General features: G+C 39.3%; 1 protein-coding gene across 1 annotated transcript in view; it reads right to left on the bottom strand.

Annotated features, from left to right (window-relative positions):
- Window positions 1-2,619: 2,619 nt before the first annotated feature.
- The window catches only part of LOC134602511 (F-box/LRR-repeat protein 21-like), a 57,719-nt gene continuing 36,203 nt past the window's right edge, over window positions 2,620-24,135 (bottom strand). The window contains exons 3-7 of the mRNA XM_063447452.1: window positions 16,610-16,705; window positions 12,308-12,683; window positions 10,126-10,248; window positions 6,773-6,944; window positions 2,620-3,738 (exon numbers count right to left, since the gene is read on the bottom strand). Coding sequence (XP_063303522.1) covers window positions 3,095-3,738; window positions 6,773-6,944; window positions 10,126-10,248; window positions 12,308-12,683; window positions 16,610-16,671 — 1,377 coding nt within the window. The 5' untranslated portion in view covers window positions 16,672-16,705 and the 3' untranslated portion in view covers window positions 2,620-3,094. The remainder of the gene's footprint in view (window positions 3,739-6,772; window positions 6,945-10,125; window positions 10,249-12,307; window positions 12,684-16,609; window positions 16,706-24,135) is intronic.

The raw sequence follows: 24,135 nt of genomic DNA on the forward strand, positions 1-24,135 counted from the left end.
AACTGCAATAATTACCTTGCAGGACTAAGACTGCCTCTATTGGCTGGCAACCACAAGGACATCAGTCAGTGAAATCCCCATAGGAACATTTTCCGATGGGGAGGGCCTAAGGCGCTCGCCGTGCATGTGCAATAGCCCCTGCCACCTGTCAGTTGACATTGGAGGAAGTGAAGCACTGACCCAGCGCCAACCGACATTGGTGCTTAAATTGGGTTAGTAAATAAGTTTTATTTATATATATATATATATATATATATATATATATATATATATATATATATTAATCTTTTGCATGTCTGGGGGACCAGAGGGCATTATAGTGTTAGGAATACATATATTTATTTGTAACCCTGTAGAAACCCTTAATCTAAAGTAAGATTCAAACAGAATATCACACAGAAATACAATTTTTAAAATCTATTTTTAGTAAGATTAAATTAGTAGTTTTACATCTCAAATTTATTTTTGTATTGTTGCATGGTGGTTTTAAAAGAAGATGAGACTGATACTAGGAATGAAAAAGAAAAAATGCAAACGATCATGTTTTAAAGTGTGTGTGTATGTATATATATATTTTTTTTTTTTATCAGAATTTTGTCTCTCTGGAGATTTTATTTGTTAAACCCTTAGTTGTTTTTTCATGCAGACTTGAAACTATATTTCACTGACCACTCCAACAGCTTTTGGAAAGCTGTCAGCTCAGCATAAACGGTGTGTCCTTAAACATAATTGAATGTGGGTATTACTTAAATAGCAAAACCATAGATTTGATGTAACTTTTTCTTTACATCTAATATTGGTGAATCCTTTATAGTAAAACAAACATGCAAGGTTACATAGTACTGTTTTATACTGGTGCTTCTTGGATGATGACGAAAATGTATTCATACTTACCTTAATTTATTTTCCTGGCTTTCATTCAAGGGGGGCACACACATGGTTGTGTAAGCACCACCCTCTCACAGTATAAAAGGACAAAAGAAAAATGAACAAAATACTAAACATATGCATCCTTCTTCAGTCCTCATCAGTCTTTTAGGGCTATTCACTAAAGTGAGACTTGCTGGAAATTTAGAATTTAAAGCCCAAATAACTGCACTAGTAAAATATTTTTATAAAAAAAATAAAAATAAACCTAGAACAGAAAATTACAGTAACTATAAATCATAGATAAGACCCTACTGATGTACTGTTAAATATGGAAAATACAATGTGTACACAAAACAGAAGAAAAATCCAATTCATCTACATAAAAATGGTTGATATTCGATCACCTTGTTAGGTAATGATCCTAGATAATTAAAAGACACTGCATCTAAGGAGTGTAATGGGATTCTATATAGAAGAAATACGGGGTAACTGTCTCTGGATTTCCTTTATTATTCCCCTCTGGCACTCGGGTGGTTAATAAGATAGTATGCAAGTCCGCTATGAACCTCCCACCCAAAATAATAATAATTATGGTGGTAGATATGTTTTTGCCTCCTCTACACTCTCACCCATACGATAAATGGAAGCCAACCAATAAATTGCAGTGCTCTGACAGCCGTGCCTCATTTTTATAACACTTGATTAAAAATGTGTATAGATGTACATCTACATACTTTGCCAGACACAACTTGGAAGCATGACTTGGCCGTCATAATGCCTCCAAACCAACCAATCACAACACTGTAACCGAAAGCTGTTTGCGCTACACCATAATTATCAACCCAAAATGCTTATCCGTGCTGGAATGATAGTACTCAGACCAAATGTATTCCTGGCATCCGCAGTGCAGGCACTTAAGTTCCACACTTGAGCAATAAATACCTTTTTCACCCAGAAGTTCCATGAAAATATTGTCCCCTCACCTCTACCAATGACACACAGATAAACACAATGTTACAAATACACACACTGAAATAAAGAAATTACATATTTTTAGTCAACCCAGAGTTTATCTTTTGGGTTCAGTGGCACTGGGCAGCTGCAGGCGACAGTAGGTTGAGACTGTATGTAGCTAATAGGTCCAGGCTCCATCTCTTTTCTGTCTCTCTACTTCATACATCAGGAGAAATTGTAATTACACTTTTTGTAATGTACATGTAAATACATCCTTCTGGAGCTGAGGCTGTACAGGAGAATGACAAACTAGCAGTGGACCAGTTAAAGTTCAAGTCTGCGGGACATAGCCCAATACCCTTTTTCCCTTGGACAGGAGCCTAAAATTTAGCCAGGCGCGGGCATGGAGGGTGGGCGCACTGTTTGTTTTACAGGTATACTCATCTCCGAGGGGTGCAACGGACAGCTGCTATTGGCCCCTGTAAAGTATGGGGCCCAGGGCAGTTACCCCTTTCACCCTGTGGTAAAGACGGCTCTCGTATGAGATTGATACAGTTTTTGTAATTTGAGGTAAAGGAATGTGTGAACAGGTAGAAGCAGAAGACACAATGCCGGGATATGTCCACAGCAGATATAATTTTTTTTATATATACATATATATCTAATATTTTTATTATATATTAAAAAATATATATTATATTTATAATGATGATTGTTCTCTTTGCATTAGGATATGGTTGAAATAATCTTTTTACAAAATAGACGTGCTCATAACAGGAGATGAAAATTCATGGATTACATTGTGGTTGCTTTATATTAAAGTTAAAGTGTTTAGGACGAGTAACACAAGACCAACAATACATTGAAGGAGAACAAATAAAAATAAAAATTGAGAACTGATTAAATTATATTGGTTTACTTTTGCATTTTGCAAGTGTAGATACCACAGCTGTGCTGTCTATGTCAATTGCAATTTTTCTTCCAATTTCATCTAGTGTAATTCATATATACACCTCTGATACATTCACTTAGGAAGCATGACCATATATAGTGCAATGTTAGTACAAAGTAATGGCCTTGTATTTACAGCATTGTAAAATATACAAATATCAACTTGGTTTCACGGTAAGAGTTGTTGATGCATATTACAATAATGTTTTTGAAAACTCTTGACCATTACATTATTTGTCTCTTAACTGCTGATTTGTTTTGCATAACAAATTGAGCTCAAAGTCAACTATACACAAGAGCTGAAGCTAATCTTACAAATCTACCATGTAGGCATCATGTCAGGAAACCACACTCTTCCTAGATGTTTTGACACTTCGTAATGAATTTGCTCCAAGTTGTACTTGTTATCTGGAATAAGCACTTCCTCCATTATGGATAACTGTGTCAGTCTTCTTCCACACATTTTTACAAATTCAACAAATGCACTGCAGGTAACTTCACACTCTCCCAGTCCAATGGCGGTCAAGTTCTTGCATCGGTCAGCAATTCGTATTAACTCATCGTCCAAAGGTTGAAGCCCATTTGCACACACTACTAGTTCAACTAAACGAGGACAGTTCATGCCAATGCGACCTAGCATTGCTTTACTAACTGCGCGACCAAAATAAAGGTGTGTGACAGGTGTTTCCTCTCTGAAAAATGCGTCAAATTCCTCTTCATACAAAAAGAAGTACATTACAATGTTTACTTTAGGCGAATGCTTGATGAGCGCATCCCAGCTTTGCTTCTTAATAGTATGAAACTGTGTTTGACCTGGATTTTCGCTGACAACATCAATACGCAAGTGTTCAAGGCGAACATGTTTCTCGGTTGAAAGAGCCAGTAATAGCTCATCACTCAGCAGATGGTAATTCAGAGCCAGCTCCCGAAGACCATGACACTGATCAGCAACACATAAAATTCCTATGAGAAAAAAAATAAACTAATAATTAGTAGCCCAATATAATTCACAGGCAATAGTTTAACTGATTATTCAGAGACATGTCCATATGTTTTATCACAAATAAGAGTTTAGTGAAAGGCAAAGAAAGAGTTTCATAGTAAATCATACTAGGTTATTTTAGCTTCTTTTAATCTATATGATCGAACAAATATTTTATGTTTTAATAAATAACTGGTAAAATTCAGTTGAAATAAATGAAAGATCACAATATAGCAGTCTGTAATTGCACATATGTTATTTCAGAATAGTGGTTTACAAACCACTCCTCAGTTACCAACCAACTAGTTAGAAGGTAGTGATTGCTTAAATTAACACTCTTGGCACCAAAACAACTTCATTTTGATGAAGTTGTTATCATGCCCAGGCTGTTTCTTTAATTTTCTTGAAATCGTGTCAGGATTTGGAGCAATTACAATATTTTTTTTAAGAATGTGTCTACCACTTGTCCCGCTTGCTAGACACTCCTATTTCATACAAAACCAGGTATTAGGGGCACACACTGTGCTGTAATCTGATCCCTGCTGCTCAGCGCTCATGGATCCTGCCAATGGTGACAGTCAATATGAGGAAAAGGTGTGGAGACAGAGAAAAGCAGCCTCTACTAAGAGCCTGGTAAGTACCATCCGAGGTGTGAGTGTGCTGTGACAGAACCCCAAGGTAATCTGGACGAGCATGGTGGAAAGCATGAAGGAGAATCAACAGTAACAGGGCTTAAGTACCTTTTCTACTCCATCTTTATGACTTCAGGATAGAATTCATATGCAGACGGAAGGTGGATTCCAACATCCTTGCGGATGCTGAGATGCAGTATTGTTTTTAATGAGCCCAGTTGCCAGTGGTTGTAGACATTGATTGCGGCAAAGGAGAATGCCACAGTAATGGTGGTCCACTGGAGAGCTAGCTCATGTTGTTGTAACCGCAATATGATAGAGAACAGAGGTGATGTCAAGTTAAAATAAATATATTTGATGTTTGCCACTCCTGTTGTAACCCGATAAGGAAGATTCACAACATTTTAAAAAAGAGAACCATTAGCTATTTGAATGCTTAATGCATTAGGTGTATTGTGTGAAGGAAAATCCAAAATAACAGACAATTACAAATTGAACCACTAGCCCCAGAGTTCAACAAAGCTTGTATCTTGATTTTCTATTCATCCCACTGCAAAAGAATGGGTATGGTTAAGTGGTGTGTTATGAGACAAGGAGGGAAGATGGGATTTTTTGATTAGCAGGTAGAAATATTATCTCTGTTCCTGGGTGTTTTTTGGGGGCAGTACTGTGCATTGTGTTTGGGTTTTCTTAATAGAGTTCCTCAAGCATAAAGTGCCTTTTCACAAGTTCTACCTGATAGCAGGAGTGTTGCCAGGCTGGGCCGACAGGGGCTGAAGCCCCCAGTGAGGTCCTGGTCTAATTTTGGCACCTTTTCATTGCTAGCGCTGAGTGTTCTGAAATACGCAGAGGACTAAAACCTCCAATTATATAATTTGTGAGAGGGCCACATTTGTACCATATTTGAAGTTAAATATGCAGCACAGTGTAGAAATATTGCAGTGGGTGAGTTAATACAGCAGGTGTGAAGTTCAGAAATCTAGGTTCATTTATTACTCTGGATTTTGTCACCATGTAGTTTATAAACACAGTGTTCAAAGTTGGACTTAGGGTGTAGTACAGGGTTGGTTTTAGAAGAGGCTTAAGTCACTATATGCATCAGTGGCCATAGAATATACCTTTAGGCTGAAGCCCTTTTGTCTTTTTCCACCTAGAAACACCCCTGCCTGATATTTATATTTTTCTGATTGGAGATTAACTAGCTCTTCTATGTCTCTGGTACTCCCGCTCTCGCCAAATCTTAATTAAGCCTAGAGTAATTAGACCTATTCAAAGTAACAGCAGTATGTGGGTCACTGCGGAGTTCCTCCGTTGCTGTTTTAAAGAAATCCCAGATATTCTAAATGGGTGTACAGTAGGTGATGTGATAGGTGAGTCCGTGTCTCTATGTAAAATGTACTACTGAGCTGCTTATCCTCCTGGCCTAGATTCAACAAGGAGATCTGCAAGCAGCACGGAAACTATAGTAAAAGAGATTTATGAGTTCCACATCCATTCCCTCTGCTAAGAGGTTCAGAGTTACAGAGCCTCACGTTGTGGACTGTAGCCCCCAAGTCACACCTAATGACTTGTTGGGGGTATGTCAATGGAAATAAAATAAAGGAAAATAGTGAAATTGGCAGTATATGAAATCCTGAATTAGCAGGATAATACGTATAGAAAATAATTACTTAAGTGGTTATGGAGGAATTAATAAATTGGGCATAAAGGTGAGCGTTAGGAGGTAGAAATAGAAATACTAAGTATCAGAAAAGATATTGAACATTTTATAAGTAGAATAAGAATGAACAAGAAATGAGTAGAAAGAGGAGACATGTTTATATATCTTGGATTTATAGGCTTAGATATAGACCGGTACTTTTCAATATTATTTAGTTAAAGGGTTATTCTAATCACCATGACCACTTAATTTGAAGTGGTCATGGTGTTTGGAGTCTGTATGTGCATTTAGCACATGGCTGCCAAAGGTGTAATTTCTGGAACTCTCATTCCGATCTGGCTAACGTAAGTTCTATACATATTTGGTGTCAGCATACTGTCATTAGACAACAATGGCTGTGTGCCCCAACCCCCCTCCGTGCCATCCATGTCCTGCCATAAGCTTGTCTTCCCTGACATCTCTCACCCTACAGTGAGGGGGAGTAACATCAATGATGGAGGTTCTTGACCTGGGTGCTGGATCACAGGTAAGTTTTAGCTTTCTTTGTTTTCTTTTAACAGGGATAGGTCCGTGCCAAGAAAGGTTCCAAAACAGTGTTTTGTATAAAAAACAAAACATTTTTTTCTTGGAGTAATCCTTTAATGCATATTTAATTATTAAGTTGTATGCTCTGTCAAACTAATCGACTTCCCAGTGTTAATTCCTAAAAAACGTCATACATACCAGCAGGAGAAACATGAGGGCAGCTACTCATTTTCAACAACTTCAAGGTGTCACTGTTATTAGCCACTAAAACTTTCAAAGATGGATCATCCACAGGAGTATCATCAATTTTTATTGATGACAGTGATTTAGAGTTTATGAAAACAACCGTCAGGGCAGATACAAAATGAGACTGCAAGAGAGAGCGAGAGAGAAGTAAAAGTTATATTGGAATTGTTATAGGTCACCAAAATATACATTTGATTTTACGAGTAACTAGCTAATTTATTATTCTTCTAAACATAATAGACAAGCAAACTTTTTTTTATCAGACTTCAAAAACATACACAGTTTGTATTAGTAACACGAGGGGGGGATAATGTTGGCATCAACCAGAAGAAAACTTGTAGCAAGAACAAAGCTTAATTTACAAATATTATAGCAAATTGTCTAGGATGGGGTAGGAAACTTTGGCGCTCCTGATGTTCTGGACCCTGATGCATTTACAGCATTACAGCGCTATGGAATTTGCTGGTGCTATATAAATAATAATATTAATAGCGTTATGGAGATGTAGTTGTCAATATCTGGAGTGCAGGATGTTTCCTACCCCTGGTCTAGTATATGTAGACTTTTTTTGAAAGGGATACTCCAAGCACTACTTCCGTTTATAGTAGTAGCTACTAGATACTTCAGTTTATAGTAGTAGCTGTGGAGCAAATATTTTCCCATCCATACATACAAAAACAAGTCCTGCGCTCAAACACCCACTACTCTTGGGTGGCAGCAATGACCATAGTACACATCAGCCCCAATACATACAGTAAAAAACAAAGAAAAAAGTTACCTGTGCTCTTCCCAAATCCCTATGCATATTTACACAAATGAAGGTTATTTAGTTAATCCAATGGCCATTCGAGGGATGCCCACCTGCCACGTCAAGGCAAACCTCTAAGGTGGGTCCTACACTGACTATTCACCTTGCTTCCTTGAGCTTCTGGCAAAGATATTTTTTATAAACCCCTACATGCTTATTGACCTGTAATAGGGAACACATAGAGTGGGCTGCAGCATTGTAACATAGCTGTGTGATACAAAAGGTGTATCTGCAGATGTATCTGCAGATAACAGGTGGAGAAGTGGCAGGATTAGACATAGTTTGCCTAGCTGAGCTCGGCAATATAGGGAGTGGGACTAGATTCAATGAGTACTCGCTGTTATGTGCGAGGTCCCTGTTCTAGTGCTACTGGAGCAATATCTGGAGGCTCAGCACGTACTTACCCCTAAGCAAAGGGGCAGCGGGAGGGGGGGAAGAGAGGTAGTCTCGCCATAGCGTGATTAAACTGCTCATCCTAGCGGAAAACAAACTTGTCTTATGTATTAAGACTCCTCAGTAATCAACTTTCACAGCTGGTAATAACAAAAGATAGAGATAACTTCAGGAGAAGAACAAAAGAGAGAATAAATAAATAAATAATATAAAGGAACTGGAATGATATCATATATCATGTATCCAGCTGTTTTCAATCCCATGTGCGCTCTCTTCATGTGTTGCTCAGGTTCCTAAGACAGCCGCCTCAGTTCTTCGTGGGACAAATGGTGTAACAGTTGTAGGATCCCAGATGTGCAAAGAATGTGGTTGAGGCTCGCCCTGTTGCCAGTTGGGGAATGCCCACTGCTCTAAAGAATGAGAAAGCTTCTGTAGTAGACGAAAGTCTACGAACAGTTTCCTGTTGGGTCACCAGTAAGGACCTGGAGGGGCACTAATGATAGGCAACTCCAGCCTCCCACAGTGCGATGGTCACCATGGTCTGCACCAGTGGAGCGTGGCTCTGGTGAGGTCTTGGAAAAATGTGAGGTTTGAGTTCTCAAAGGGATGTGATGTCTTACCCCTGACGGCATTCATGAAATGTCCTTTCTACTGAATCAAGGTGCATCGGACTATGGTGTCTCTTGTCATCTCCGCTGGCGCTCTCTTTGACTTTGGGAGGCGGTAAGCTAAATCGATCACAAAATTCTTTGCCAGGTTTGGGGGCAATACTAGGGAAATAAGACACTGCAAGTAGTGCGGTAGCTCCTCCGGAGGAACTGTGTCAGGTATGCCCCATATTTTGTATATCGTTCCTCCTGTATTTCTCTTCCATGGAGATCATTTGTACATTCAGTAGCTGATGGGAGGCTTGAACTTGAGCGATTTTGTCTTGCATGACAGAGAGGCCCCTGCGGAGATCTGTAATGTCTTCTTCCGATGTTCGAACACGGTCTGTTACAGCCTTGACTTCTGTTTTGACCACCGCTATGTCTGCAGCCAGCAGTTGTTTAATGTCTTGCAGGAAGTTCTGTATATCTTGTTTCGTTGCCAGTTCAGCCAGCTCCCAGGTTGCCGTGGATGAGTTATTGACAGTATCAGGCTGCAACATAGAAGCGTTCTGCTCCATGGGGCAGGCTGCGTTAGGGGTCTCAGGGCCTACCTCTGGCGCCACTTTAAGTTGTGTCTGGCGTTGGAGCATTGTGCCAATGTTTCTGGAGTCAGCCAAGACGCTGGCTGGTTGTTTCTGAGTGTGTTGCCCCATCACAGGCTCCTCCGTCACCGGTTCAGGCAAGGTGTACGTCGAGCCCGGACACTGGAGGTGAATAGTAGGCTGAAGGCCTGTGCTTGGATCGGGAGCCCTTCAGTGTGTGGAAGAATGGGTGGATCTTATCAGAATGTGACCACAAGACACATGCGAGGTGTCTTGCGGCTGTGCAGCGTAGAAGGTTAAGGAAATTCAGGGATAATCGGTTAGGTTGTTGAAGCTTCAAGAAATGGCGTCCGCTCTCCCTCATAAGCAAGCTTCGCCACCCCCCAAATGGAGGATTTTTAAAAGAAAATACATAAATAACTGTGTGCAACAGAGGGAGGCAGAAGGGAGAACACAGTGGAAAGTTGGGGGGAAAAAATCTTCCCCTTGTAGGCGTTCTGCAACTAGCCCCCAGCACACAATGACTTTGTATGTGCTGTGTTGCAAGCAGAAACATTGCACATGCATACTCCTATCACCATGACCACTTTAAATCACTGAAAGCTTTAAAAAACTAATAGTTACCAATGTTATTGAATAATCATAGTCTCACAAAATTCTAGAAGTAGAAATTTGGTGTAAATGTGTTTGTTTTTAACCAAAGTTAAACTGTCTGTTTTACATGAAACAAAAAATTAGCTGGATAGAACATTTTGTGCAACCGTGAGATCGATTAAATAATAATACACTTAAAGGTTTCTAAGATTTTTCATTATCTACATGTGACAAAATATTTCTCTTCACAATAAAACTTTGTTAATTTCATACTCAATCTATCTAAATAATGTTATCAGTGCAAATTGTCCTTTTTACCTTTGATACATTCATAAAACTTGGTTTTGCTGTTGATATCAGCCCAAGAGTTTTGATAGAGCAGTTTACAAGCTGTGAAAGTATATCACATGCTGCCTCTGCAGATTCTGTGCAACTGTCAACCTAAAGAAGAAGTAAAAAAAAAAAAAAAATGACAGTGTTAATATGCCATTTTACATTTAACACTCTGCATATATGCCCAAGTGGGCGGCACATAATGACAGCATGGCAATATATATTTTGACAATCAGTAGGTGACCTAAAAGCAAGCAGGTATCTCTTGCTACTCTTACACAGTGAGATGCTATTTCTCATCCATTTAGGAGTTAATCATTTGTTTATGCACCTCCTCTACTTGTACATTTTTTTGTAAGGAGAGATCTAATGTTCAAACTTCCTTCATTGCACAGTCTGTTTAATTAAAATGTTGTATTTCCTCCTCTGTTAATAGACTACTAGAGCCTGCAGGACACTATAGGCACCAAGACCACTTCATCTCATTGAAGTGATCTGGGTGCAGTGTCTCTATCCTCTTAACATTGCAAGTGAAAACATTGCAGTTTTGGAGAACATTTGGAGGACATTCAGCTCTTCAAAATCACCATAGCAAAGCATGATGTAATGCTTTCCTATGTGGAAGTTCTAATGCAGGAGGAAGAGACGGAGCCAGTCTCTGGAATAAAAGTAAAAAAAGCTGTTTGCAGTTTCTCAAAAATAATCTCGGTGCCTATAGTGTCCCTTTAAGCTGTAGTTGTTTTGATGCTTTAACTGGTTTGACTATTTACTCTGGGAGGACACCAGCATACTATTGGTACACCATAACAACTACAGCAAGCTGTGGTAATAACTGTGCTTCTAGTGTTCCTTTAAAAAGCTGTTTGTGTGTGGGTGACAATGTGTATTGTGTGGTGACAGTATGTGTGTTGTTTAGATGTAGGGTAAGGATAAGTGTTGTAGTTGAGTATGTTGTAACTCCATTGGATGAATGTGTATGTTTGAGGTGACAATCCATGTCTTGTGTGTTGAAGCTATGAGTGATGTATGTTGTTGTGCATGGGTACCGTGAGGGATGCGTGTGGGTGTTTGTGGGTAGCTTTGACCCCTTGCTTGCTTATCTTAGACAGGAGTGCCAATTTCCCTATTCTCTGATGGCCCCGTGGGTCAATGTCCAGTGCCTCATGGCCCAATGGAGGCCTGTGATGAAGTTCCCTGAGGGTTCTGTGGGAGGAGTTTGTAGTCTGAAATTCCAGGGTGTGAAGATCACTGTAAATTCTCCTTCTAGTCCGGGACAGTGAGGGAGCATTTAAAGTGATCCGCACCTGCCTGAGATGCGGTCCACAAGCTCCCTTGAAGAGCTGGTCAGGCACATCATTTGATCTCCTTGCTTGCTACTGCTGCAGTCGGTGCACCCTGTAAGAGTTGGTGCTCCAGCTACATTAAGGTGTGCATCAAGGTTTGCCTAGGCATGCCTTGCACACCACATGCATGCACCTATGATCAGAGTACTGTCTTATAACATGTGGAAATTACTTTGTGTTGTTGTTTATGCTTGTCTATATTGTTTTCTGAAAGGCAATTTTTGGTTTTATTTTTGGGTATTTTGCAGAAAGACTTTAAAATGTCTTTCCGAAATAAACAAGAAAATGTAGGAAAAAAATTATCCTTAGAGATGATAGGAGTATAATATTCACTTAGCTGAACACTTATTGAAAATATATATTGTTCTTTTTTTGACAAACCAAACACCATAAGTAATATGACATATATTGTTTCATGTTATATTTATTTCTGTTTATTTATATATATATATATATATTAACTAATAACACACTATGGAATGTAAACTTACTGTGCAATTCCCCTCTTTTGTCTTATAAATATTGTTCATTTTATGATATGAATACTGTATTACATTTTTCCTGTTGTTGAAAAATTATTAATAAACATTATTTTAACAGAAAATTGTCTGCACATACCTAAGTGCAATGCAAAAATAAAATAAAAAATACATATCTATACATGCATAGGCATCAGTGCATGCATTTTACCAATGCATGAAGGAAAATGACTATCTGTGCCTACATTTTGTCTTAGGTGTTGGCCATTAAAAGAAGAAAAAAGTAAATTATTATATAAAATAAAATGACAGTCCTTAATTCATAGATTTTGTTTGAAATCTTACCTTGAAGCTCACATATTGAAGATGATTAGCATGTTTTTTAATGATCTGCTGGATTAGATCTGGGTGAGTAGACTTTAAGTATGAAGTTGCTGGCTGATTTAGCTCAAATTCAAATTTCCTCCATAGTTCAGGAATATGAAAAACTTCATTCCAGCGTCGACAAACTGATGATGCACGGGCCCGATCCACTAATGGAAGATACTGAAAAATATGTAAAACTACATGATGGGGCAGGTTTCCCCAGTCTAGCATGCCATATTGCATCTGAAATTGGCCCATCACAGAAGATGGTTTATCCATTTTTTGTTTCTTTGTTCTCTGTTGCATTTGTACAACCTGGCTATCAATTGTAACAGTCAGTCTACCTCGTTTCATTCTGCAAAAAAAGACAATGCACATTAAGATGTTGTACCTGTCAGTATAAAGTAACAAATGAAAATTGTGCACAAGCTCATGTCGCTTAAGTTGAACAAAGGTAACTCCAGCAAATAGCAGAAAATCTCAATGAATAGCAATCTGACCTTGGTCACCATGGGGACTCAGTCTGCAAACGCAACATGGAGCAATTTGTCATGCTTTAAAATATAATTTTTTTTTATGCTAGTGTTGCTTTTAAAAACATTGCCTGTTCCTCCTTGGAGTTTGGATTATTGAAGTTGTTGGGATTGGTTGTAGGTAGTTTAGAATGATCTCCCTTATCTCTAACATATTTATTTATGTTAGAGTGTTCCTTTCAACATTTAGTTTCCCACTTTGGAAACCTAATACACTAGATAAATTGTGTAATAGACTGTCCCAGTCTCTTAGCACAACCACTCAGTCCATCGTGAGCTTATTATTCTGCTGATCTGTGGTCCAATTCACTGCTACTACTGGGGATATACAGCACATGCATGTCAAACACCATGATCAGCAATCGCATAGTACTCATAGAGAATCATTATCTCAATACTTCTTTATGAACATTTGAAATCATCATGCTGTGTGCGATGACACCGAACACAAGATGTTTCATTTTAAAGGTTTTTGTGAGGCAATGTGTCTAGTGACAGCCACTAAAGGCATGCTCTGTTACAAATCTAAATATTAGTGTTTCTCAAAAACTTTAGGGTCAGTGTCTTTGCTCCAAAACTGCTACATTAAGATAAAGTGGTTTTGCTGCTTAAAACAGGGCTGTCAAACATACGATCCATTGAGCTCTCAAATGTGGCTCTTAGATCAGGGGCCCCATCAGCGTTAAGTTTCTCTCCGTGTCCTGCGAGGAGAAAGTGTGGTCAGGTCATGCGCACACACAGTAGGCGGAGTGAAGTCTGGAACCTCAGATGCCCATCAGCCTTGGTCAGCCAGCTCCCACCCCAGCCACAGCAACCCTACTGCACCGAAAAAGGTACGGAATCAGCAGGGTGGCTAATTGTTAATTGTTAGTTATATGTGTGTGTCTCTGTGTGAATGCATACCTGTGTGTCTGTCTGTTTGTATGTGTATTTGTGCCAAAATGTATCTATGTGTATCTGTGTGTGTGTCAGTGTGTATCTGAGTGTGTATATATCTGGGTAAGTGCTTGCATCAATCTGTATTTGTGTATATTTACCTGTGCGTATCTGAGTGTGTCAGTGTGTGTGTGTCCATATGTGTATCTGTGTGTGAGACAGTGCATACATTCCAGAATTAAAAAAACAACTGTGCATACAAATACACCCCTGTATTAAAACACCAACACTACACACAAATACAACCCTGCATACAAACACTACATGTAAACAAAGTGCTGCATTCAAAAGCATACAAAACACACAACTGCATTTTCCAATAATACGCACAGGTACAGCTTTGCATTCCAGTGTCAAAACTACACATAAACACACCATGTAAACGTCAACACTACACACATACATCACTGCATTCAAATGGCAATGGTACTCTGGGAAAAAAAAATCTAATGAATGTGTTTTGTAGAATTTTTATTTAGCATATGTTAAATTAAAATTGCAGAATGGATCATATAGCCAATTTTACAGTTAATAATGGGTCCTCAAGCAAACACCATAGATGTAATTTGGGTCCCTTTTAAAAAAGGTTAATATCTAAATGTTTCAGCATCTAACTTGCTATACTTTCTAAACCACTTGTAAGTCTGTGTGTGTGTTTTTAAATAAAATTTGATCTCCATGAACTGAGTTCTGTGAACTGTTCAGATGTCTATTAATTGATATTAATCATCCTGATAGAAAAGTTAAAATTGTAATGGTATAAAAAAAACACATTCCAGGTTATGAACAGTAAATGCATGTCTAGTTCTCCACCATTACACAGTTAAACGTGTAAAATGGACTTACCTGTATATATGTCAGTAAAAGCAAGTTTACCATAGTAAGAAGTCAGGGCCGGACTGGCCCACCGGGATACCGGGAAATTTCCCGGTGGGCCGCGGCACCTGGGGGGGCTGGAGAGTGAGAGGGAGCCCTGCTGTCTAATAAAATCGCGGCCACCGGCCGCATGTCAGTGCCGCCGGGTGGCCGGTCCGGCGGCACACTCTGAGGTGATTACTCACCTTGCGGCCGGCAGCCCCATCTCCTGTGCTGACAGCTATGCTGCTGTCAGTATCAGTGAGTGTGCCGGGCGGCCGCCTAAGCGATGCAGCAGCACACTCACTGATACTGACAGCAGCATAGCTGTCAGCACAGGAGGACTGAGGGAGGGGGCGGAGCTAACTACCAAGCTCCCTCGCGGTTCCCATAATTCCCAGCATCTACAGATCATAGAGTAGGGATTACTCTATGATCTGTAGATGCTGGGAATTATGGGAACCGGGAGGGAGCATGGTAGTTAGCTCCGCCCCCTCCCTCAGTCCTCCTGTAGCAGCAGCAGGTACAGAGAAAAATAGGGGAAGGGGAAGGGGACAAAAAGAGGGGAAGGGGGGGACAAATAGAGGGGAAGGGGGGACAAATAGAGGGGAAGTGGAGGACAAAAAGAGGGGAAGGGGGACAAATAGAGGGGTAATAGAAACACTGGGGAAGGGGGGACACAGAGACTGAGGGGTAATAGAGAGACAGGGGATGGGGGGGACAAAGAGAGGGGTAATAGAGAGACACCAGGGAAGGGGGGGGGCAAAGAGACAGAGGGGTAATAGAGAGACAGGGGATGGGGAAATAAAGAGAGGGGTAATAGAGAGACACCAGGGAAGGGGGAGACAAAGAGACAGAGGGGTAATAGAGAGACATAGGGGTTGGGGGGACAAAGAGATGGGTAATAGAGAGACAGGGGATGGGGAAATAAAGAGAGGGGTAATAGAGAGACACCAGGGAAGGGGGACAAAGAGGCAGAGGGGTAATAGAGAGACACAGGGAGGAGATGGGGAAGAGAGACTCAGGGAGGAGAGGGGGAAGAGAGACAGGGAGGAGAGGGAAGAAAGAGACACAGAAGGTTTGTTGGCTGGGGCTAAGAACAACACAAGGGGCTAGGGAAAGAGAAATACAGAGGCTGGAGAAGGGTAAAAAGAAACACACAGGGACTGGGATGAAGTAAAAGAGACACAAGGGTCGCTGTAAGAGAAAAAAAGGAGACAATTGGAGACAAGATACACTAAACGAGGTAAAGGTAATAGACGTAAATTGATGTGATCCTGACAGTAATACACACACACACACACACATATATATATATATATATATATATATATATATATACATTGATGTGTGTATTAGTAACATATATTTATGCCTATAATATTTACACATATAGTAATATACATTTATATATGCATAATACACACATAAATGTCATTATTATATATATATATATATATATATATATATATATATATATATACATATATGTGTGTGTGTGTGTGTGTAATGAGCACGTATTGGCCCAGTCTTGTTGCTAGTTGCATACTCATGCACCATAACATATTTAAAGTGAAGAGCGCACCCATAGAACTTCAAAATAAACAAGCTAACTTCATTTTTGTTTAGTTGTGCAATTGCAGACATTCAGCATTTCAGTCCCATTACTAAAATGTCCTTAATAGGCCAAAGTAGTTGTACTGGAACATTGATTACATGCAAATGTACGTCTACTTAAAATATAGGCACTCTTTTGTTTATTTTGAAGCCCTATATGCGTTCTTTCGTTGGAGTAAGAGTTTTCAATTTCAAGTTATTTTTTCACCCTCTATATCAGCACACTATGCTGGCGCGACGCATTATTGGGCTGGTATAGAATTTTTTTCCAGGGCTGCTTTTAGTTTCCAGTCCGGCCCTGTAAGAAGTGCATTTCCATAAAGGGAAACAAATTTCTTACCTAAAAAATGCTTCCAAGTTATAGCTTTTGCTGGATGTATGGAATGAGGTAGCCGCTGCCATGGAGCAATCTCCAGCATCCGTCCACTTTGACTTCCTATCTCAGTAAAATACCATAAAATAAACCCATCAGAAATACATGAATCAAAATAGAACATTTACATTTAGTAAGCACACCTTCACAAATAATTTGTGACTTATTGAAATAAACACAAGGCAAAAATAAACTAGGGTATTTGTTTATGAAACATATTGAGCACAACCTAGTTGCAAAATGAAAAAAAAGTTGTGATTTTCATCCCTGTAGACTTATCCAAAATGTTGCATATCTTTTGTAAACGTAGCACAAATGCAATGATAATTAAGAAAATGCTGAAAACATTTGAAATGCAAGATGCATATATATATATCGGCTGGATAAGAACAGTAGTATCGTCACTGCCTAGAAACGGGACACTCAGGTTTCAGTCCAGGTCAGACCACCTAACCAGTAAGTGCCCCTTGGTAATAAACCAAACGATATATATTTGCCTAACACAAATCCTCTTCTAACCTTTTCTTGAGTAGGGCCTTCACCTCTAATACATCCATTTTCTGTAACTGTAACTGTGGAATAAATGCTAATAATAATGTTATATTTGGGGGGTTGGCACAACATGCTGAGATATAGTGGATCTCCTGAGGAGCTCGCAAATGTATGCATGGGACAAGATGGCGCTGGGTGGTGAAAGTTACTATTACTCAACAGAGCATGTCTCCTTTGACCTAAGAGAGAGGACGTTGTTTGGCCTACTGCCTAAGCACAAAGCTAAGACACCCACAGCTGGGGAACCAGTCACGGCACCCCTGCTAAAAAGCATGCTGGCGGAGCTTTGCATGAACATAGTGGCTGACATGGCCTACTTAAAACACACACAGTACCCACCGGTAGGAGTGTCCCCCCAGATACCCAGGCACAGTACCCCAACATAGGCTCTGAAAACATTCTGGTGCTGATTGTGCTGGCAGCCCTGTGCTATCATTTTCCTGAACCAGTGGTGTTTGCGCACATGCGCAGCACATTAAACCACGGAGACACAGCTGATACCCAGGGCCGCCATCAGGGCATGACAACCATAACAGTTGTCATGGGCCCGGCGGTCCTGGGGGGCCCGGACTGCTCAGGTAGTCCCGGGCCCCACATTAGCTATGTGCACACATATATAGCGATTAACGCTATATATGTGTGCACTGCAGGCCCCCCGCTACCTGTATTCTGCAGGGGGCCCAGCACACTTGAAATATACTGCCCAGATGCTCTGCTCTGTCGAAGTCTCGTCAGAGCGTTGCCATGGCAACGCTCCGCACGGCTTACGAGACTTCTACAGAAGAGCATCTGGGCAGTATATTTCACTAACATTTACACACACACGCACACACTATTCACTAACATTTACACACACACACACTATACACTAACATTTACACACAATATACACTAACTATACACTAACATTTACACACACACACTATTCACTAACATTTACCTACACACACACTATTCACCAACATTTACATACACACACTAACATTTACACACACACACACACACACACACACAATACACCAACATTTACACACACACACCCTACATTTTGCAGCCCCATACATTTACACACACACACACTATTCACTAACATTTACACACACACGCACACACTATTCACTAACATTTACACACACACACACACACACACACACACACACTATACACACTATACACAATATACACTAACATTTATACACAATATACACTAACATTTACACACACACTATTCACTAACATTTACACACACTATGCAATAACATTTACACACTATACACTAACATTTACACACACTATTCACTAACATTTATACACACACACACACTATTCACTAACATTTACCTACACACACACTATTCACCAACATTTACATACACACACTAACATTTACACACACACTATACACTAACATTTACACACACACACAATACACCAACATTTACACACACAAACTATACCCCAACATTTACACACACTATACCCCAACATTTACACACACTATACACCAACATTTAAACACACTATACACTAACATTTACACCACTATGCACTAACATTTACACACACTATGCACTAACATTTACAAAAATTATACACTAACATTTATACAAACTATACACTAACATATACCCCCCAAATGAATACACACTACATCTACTACACAAACACACACTCTGCAGTCACTACACACACTACTTCCAAACACAAACACACACTCTGCAGTCACTACACAAACACACACACACACACTCTGCAGTCACTACACACACTACATCCACTACACAAACACACACTCTGCAGTCACTACACACACTACTTCCTAACACAAACACACACTCTGCAGTACCTACACAAACACACACACTTTGCAGTCACTACACACACTACTACACAAACAAACACACATTAAATACTTACACAAACACTATCTAGTCACTATACACACACACTACATTGACTACACAAAGACACACTCTGCATTCACTATATTCACACACACACACACACACTACATCCACACACGGTATTCACTAAACACTACATCCACTACACACACTCTGCATTCACTACACACACACACACACTCTGCATTCACTATACACATCTCATTTACTACACACACACACTACATCCACTACACAAACACACACACACTCTGCATTCACTATAAACACACACTACATCCACTACACAAATACACACTCTGCATCTAATATACACCTCATACATTGCACAAATGTACAATCTGCATCCACTATACACACTGCATCCGTTAAATACACACCTCATCCACTTTACACACGAACTCTGCATCCACTACACACATTCTACATCCACTATACACACACCAGAATCAGTACAGACACTGCATCCCTGTGGGCGGACTCAAGGGGGGGGGCAGCCCTTTGGGTGGACTCGGGTGCAGGTACCATGGGGTCCCAGACCTTGAGCTGTGTCAGGGGCCCCAAAATTTCTGATGGCAGCCCTGCTGATACCACATCACCGGAAGTGACACGGTACAGCTTTCTGATGTGGTCCAGGAATCTGACAGAACACAGCCCCTATTCCGCTTGCCGCCCATGAGGTCATAGCCTTATGGCAAATCCGGGTTATCAATAAATACTCCAACTTTACAGCTAGATGGCTGCATGAAAAATTAGTCGGCTATTATAAAAGAAGCTGTTTACATCTCTGATTTTATAACTACAAGTCAAAATTATAGGTGTATTGTTCCAGCAAACCACATAGATATATTTACTGCAATAAATACAAAAATCAAAAAAGTTAGCTCCAGTAAAAACAAGAAAAAGAAAGACTAATATAAAGGTAATTTGAGTGGGTCAGTAGCATACAATTTAACTTTGTTAAAAATTGTTATTAAAGGAGCACTATAGGGTCAGGAACACAAACATGTATTCCTGACCCTATAGGGTTAAAAACACCATCTAGTCCCCCTGACCCCTTCATGCCTCCCTAAAAATAGTACAACCTACTTGTATTCAAGTCTGCAGCTGCACATTTCCCTGTTTCCTTTAGATCTGCATACTGCCTGCTGACATCAGCAGAAGTGGTAGCCTGATCCAATCACAATGCTTCCCCATAGGATTGGCTGAGACTGACAAAGAGGCAGATCAGGGGCAGAGCCAGCACAATTCAAACACAGCCCTGGCCAATCAGCATCTCCTCATAGAGATGAATTGAATCAATGAAGGAACACTATAGTGTCAGGAATACAAACATGTATTCCTGACACTATAGTGTTCAACTACCTATTTAGGTCCCCAGGCCCGTTTAGATCAGAGAGGTGTTTTTACTCACCTTTGTCCCATGCTACGCAGGTCAATCTTCACCAATCCAATGCTTTCCCATAGGTGATCACCGTCCAGGGAGAGGCTATAGACACCATATCCACTACATTAAGCTGTAGTGGTTCTGGTGACTATAGTGTATTTTTTATGTTTTCAAGCTAAAGGTTTGCAAAATTTTATATGCTGGGGTTAACAGCAAATGCAAAACCACTACTTAAAAGTATATATTTATAGAAAGTTGACTCCTCGTCACTCCATGGTATTTACCTGGGAACATTTTAACACTCTTTAGTGAAAAGAACACTGAGGATAAATGGATCATCTTCCAACAAATATTAGAAAGGTACATTTCTCAGTATGTACCATTGGGAAATAAGTATAAAAGAAACAAATTAAAACCAATGTGGCTTAGTAGAGAAGTAAAACAAGAGATTAAAAATAAGAAAAGGGCATTTAAAGCATTTAAATCAGACAAATCAGATGCATCTTATAAAAGATATAAGAAAGCAAATAATGCGTGCAAAAAGGCAATTAAACTTGCTAAACTTCAAAATGAAAAAATGATAGCTAAAGAGAGCAAAACCAACCCCAAAGCATTTTTTAAGTACATAAATTCCAAAAAACCCAAAAATGAAAGTATAGGTACACTTAAAACTGAAACAGGGGTGTTAGTTAATGAAGACCAAGAAAAGGCAGGAATTCTAAATAACTATTTCTCCTCCGTATATATTAAAGAAGAACCCATGGCAATAGATGTGCAAATGATTGCTACTAAAAACTTGCAGAATAATTGTAATTGGTTAACTCAAGACAATGTGCTGCAGCAACTAAAGAAAGTTAATATAAACAAAGCTCCAGGGCCTGACGGTATCCATCCACGTGTACTTAAGGAACTAAGTGTAGAAATAAGTGAACCTCTGTTTTTAATCTTTCAAGATTCTTTTCTTTCAGGAAGTGTTCCGGAGGATTGGAGGAAGGCAGATGTGGTTCCTTTATTCAAAAAGGGTTCAAAATCCTTGCCTGGAAATTATAGACCTGTGAGCTTAACTTCTGTGGCTGGTAAAATATTTGAAAGGTTATTAAGGGATAATATTCAAGAATTCCTTGAGAAGAATATGGTTATCAGCAAAAATCAGCACGGTTTTATGAAGCACAGGTCATGTCAAACTAACTTGGTTGCGTTCTACGAAGAAGTAAGTAGAAGTATAGATCAGGGTGTTGCAGTGGATGTGATCTATTTGGATTTTGCCAAGGCATTTGATACAGTTCCACACAAAAGATTAGTGTTCAAACTCAAGGAAATCGGTCTCGATGAAAATGCTTGTTCTTGGGTAGAACATTGGCTTAAAAACAGAATACAAAGAGTTGTCGTTAATGGTAAATTTTCAAGCTGGACAGAGGTGGCAAGTGGTGTCCCTCAGGGGTCTGTTCTGGGACCCCTTCTATTTAACATTTTTATAAATGATCTTGAAGACAGCATTGAAAGTCATGTTTCAGTGTTTGCAGATGACAAAAAACTTTGTAAAATAATACAATGTGAGCAAGATATTACTTTGCTGCAGAAGGATTTAGATAGACTGGAGGACTGGGCACTCAAATGGCAGATGAAATTTAATGTTGAAAAATGCAAAGTTATGCACTTCGGCGTAAAGAATACACAAGCAACGTATACCCTTAATGGAAGTGAATTAGGGATAACAACACACGAAAAGGACTTGGGAATTGTTATAGACAACAAACTATGCAACAATGTGCAATGTCAATCAGCAGTGGCCAAGGCCAGTAAGGTATTGTCATGCATGAAAAAGGGCATTCATTCTCGGGACGAGAATATCATTTTGCCTCTTTATAAATCACTGGTAAGACCACATATTGAATATGCTGTGCAATTTTGGGCACCTGTTCTAAAGAAGGATATCATGGCACTAGAAAAAGTGCAGAGGCGGGCTACAAAATTAATAAAAGGAATGGAACATATCAGCTATGAAGAAAGGTTAACAAATTTAAACCTATTTAGTTTAGAAAAACGTCCCCTGAGAGGGGATATGATAACATTATACAAATATATTCGGGGCCAATACAAACCATTGTGTGGAAATCTATTCACAAACCGGACTTTACATAGGACACGAGGCCATGCGTTTAGACTGGAAGAAAGAAGATTTCGTCTAAGGCAAAGGAAAGGTTTTTTTACTGTAAGAACAATCAGGATGTGGAATTCTCTGCCTGAAGAAGTGGTTTTATCAGAGTCCATACAGATGTTCAAACAGCTACTAGATGCATACTTGCAAAGACAGAATATTCAAGGATATAATCTTTCAATGTAGGGTAATAACTGCTTGATTCAAGGATAAATCTGACTGCCATTCTGGGGTCAAGAAGGAATTTTTTGTCCTAGCTTGTTGCAAAATTGTGCTTCAAACTGGGTTTTTTTTTTGGATCAACAGCAAAAAACAGGTGTGAGGAAGGCTGAACTTGATGGACGCAAGTCTCTTTTCAGCTATCTAACTATGTAACTATGTAACTATGTAACTCTTCATGTAACCAGTCTGACAAACCTGTTTTTTTTATATTAGTGTTTTTCTCATGTATACACATACGTTAGAATTATACTGTCAATCCTAACATTCTGCTATGGGCTAACACACAATCAACTCAACAAACCCACAATCAACTCAATTTACTAGAATAAGTTTTTGTTTATTTTTATTTGCCATTCTAGCAAAGTTATGCCATAAATGCTATTTGCTATCAACCAAATTTTTCTTTCAAAGGTTTTTAATGCACATTCTGAAATATTATTGTAGAATAAAAGGAACACTTTATCAGAATTAAGTTGTTATGGTGACAGGAGGTCTGTGGCGCCAGCTTATCTTTAGTGGTTAAACCGAGCATGAATAGTTTAACAACAAGTCTAGAATGGAATCCTGTCACTCTGTCTCTTTGAGATTCTTGCAAGAGGACAGCATTTGTGCAAGGTTTAACCCCTAAAGGTAAGCTTGCTGCCATGGATTTCCTGGCACCATAACTACTTAATTCCAATGACGTTATGTTGCCGGAGTGTTCTTTTAAGAAAGTTCTTCTTTAGTTGAGATAAAGGTGAGATTATTAAAAATATACTTTTTGAATGTGTAATATTTAATATCTAATAAGATATTGTTAAAAATCAGGAGAAATCAGGAGGGAAACTCCTCTGTCTGTCTATTTTAATCACAACGATTTGTTAAATATTCCCATTTTCTAGAGCAGCTCAGAAAGATCATGTTTGCACAGCACTCCCATAAAGCCAGGCAGAATAGATAAACTAATCCAAAGCTTGGGAAATTAGGCCAACCCAATTAAAGAAGAATAAGCAATACAAAATAGAGGACTGCAATCTATTTTTATTTTCATCTAAACAGATACTTCAATCATAATAAAAAAGGATGCCCTAAATTAGATTGCATTGCCCTAATTAAAGATGATTTTAGCATTCTGTGTCAACGCAAAAAGAAAAGAAAGGAGTGTCAGGCTTTCAAAAATAAATCACGACCTTGACCTACTTACCAACCTACTTACTCATTTATAATGTGCAAGCACTGGAACCATATTAACTTGTCTCACTCGTGTCACAAACAACAAAATAACAGAAGT

Source organism: Pelobates fuscus, chromosome 3, assembly GCF_036172605.1.
Source record: "Pelobates fuscus isolate aPelFus1 chromosome 3, aPelFus1.pri, whole genome shotgun sequence".
Lineage (NCBI taxonomy): Eukaryota > Metazoa > Chordata > Amphibia > Anura > Pelobatidae > Pelobates > Pelobates fuscus.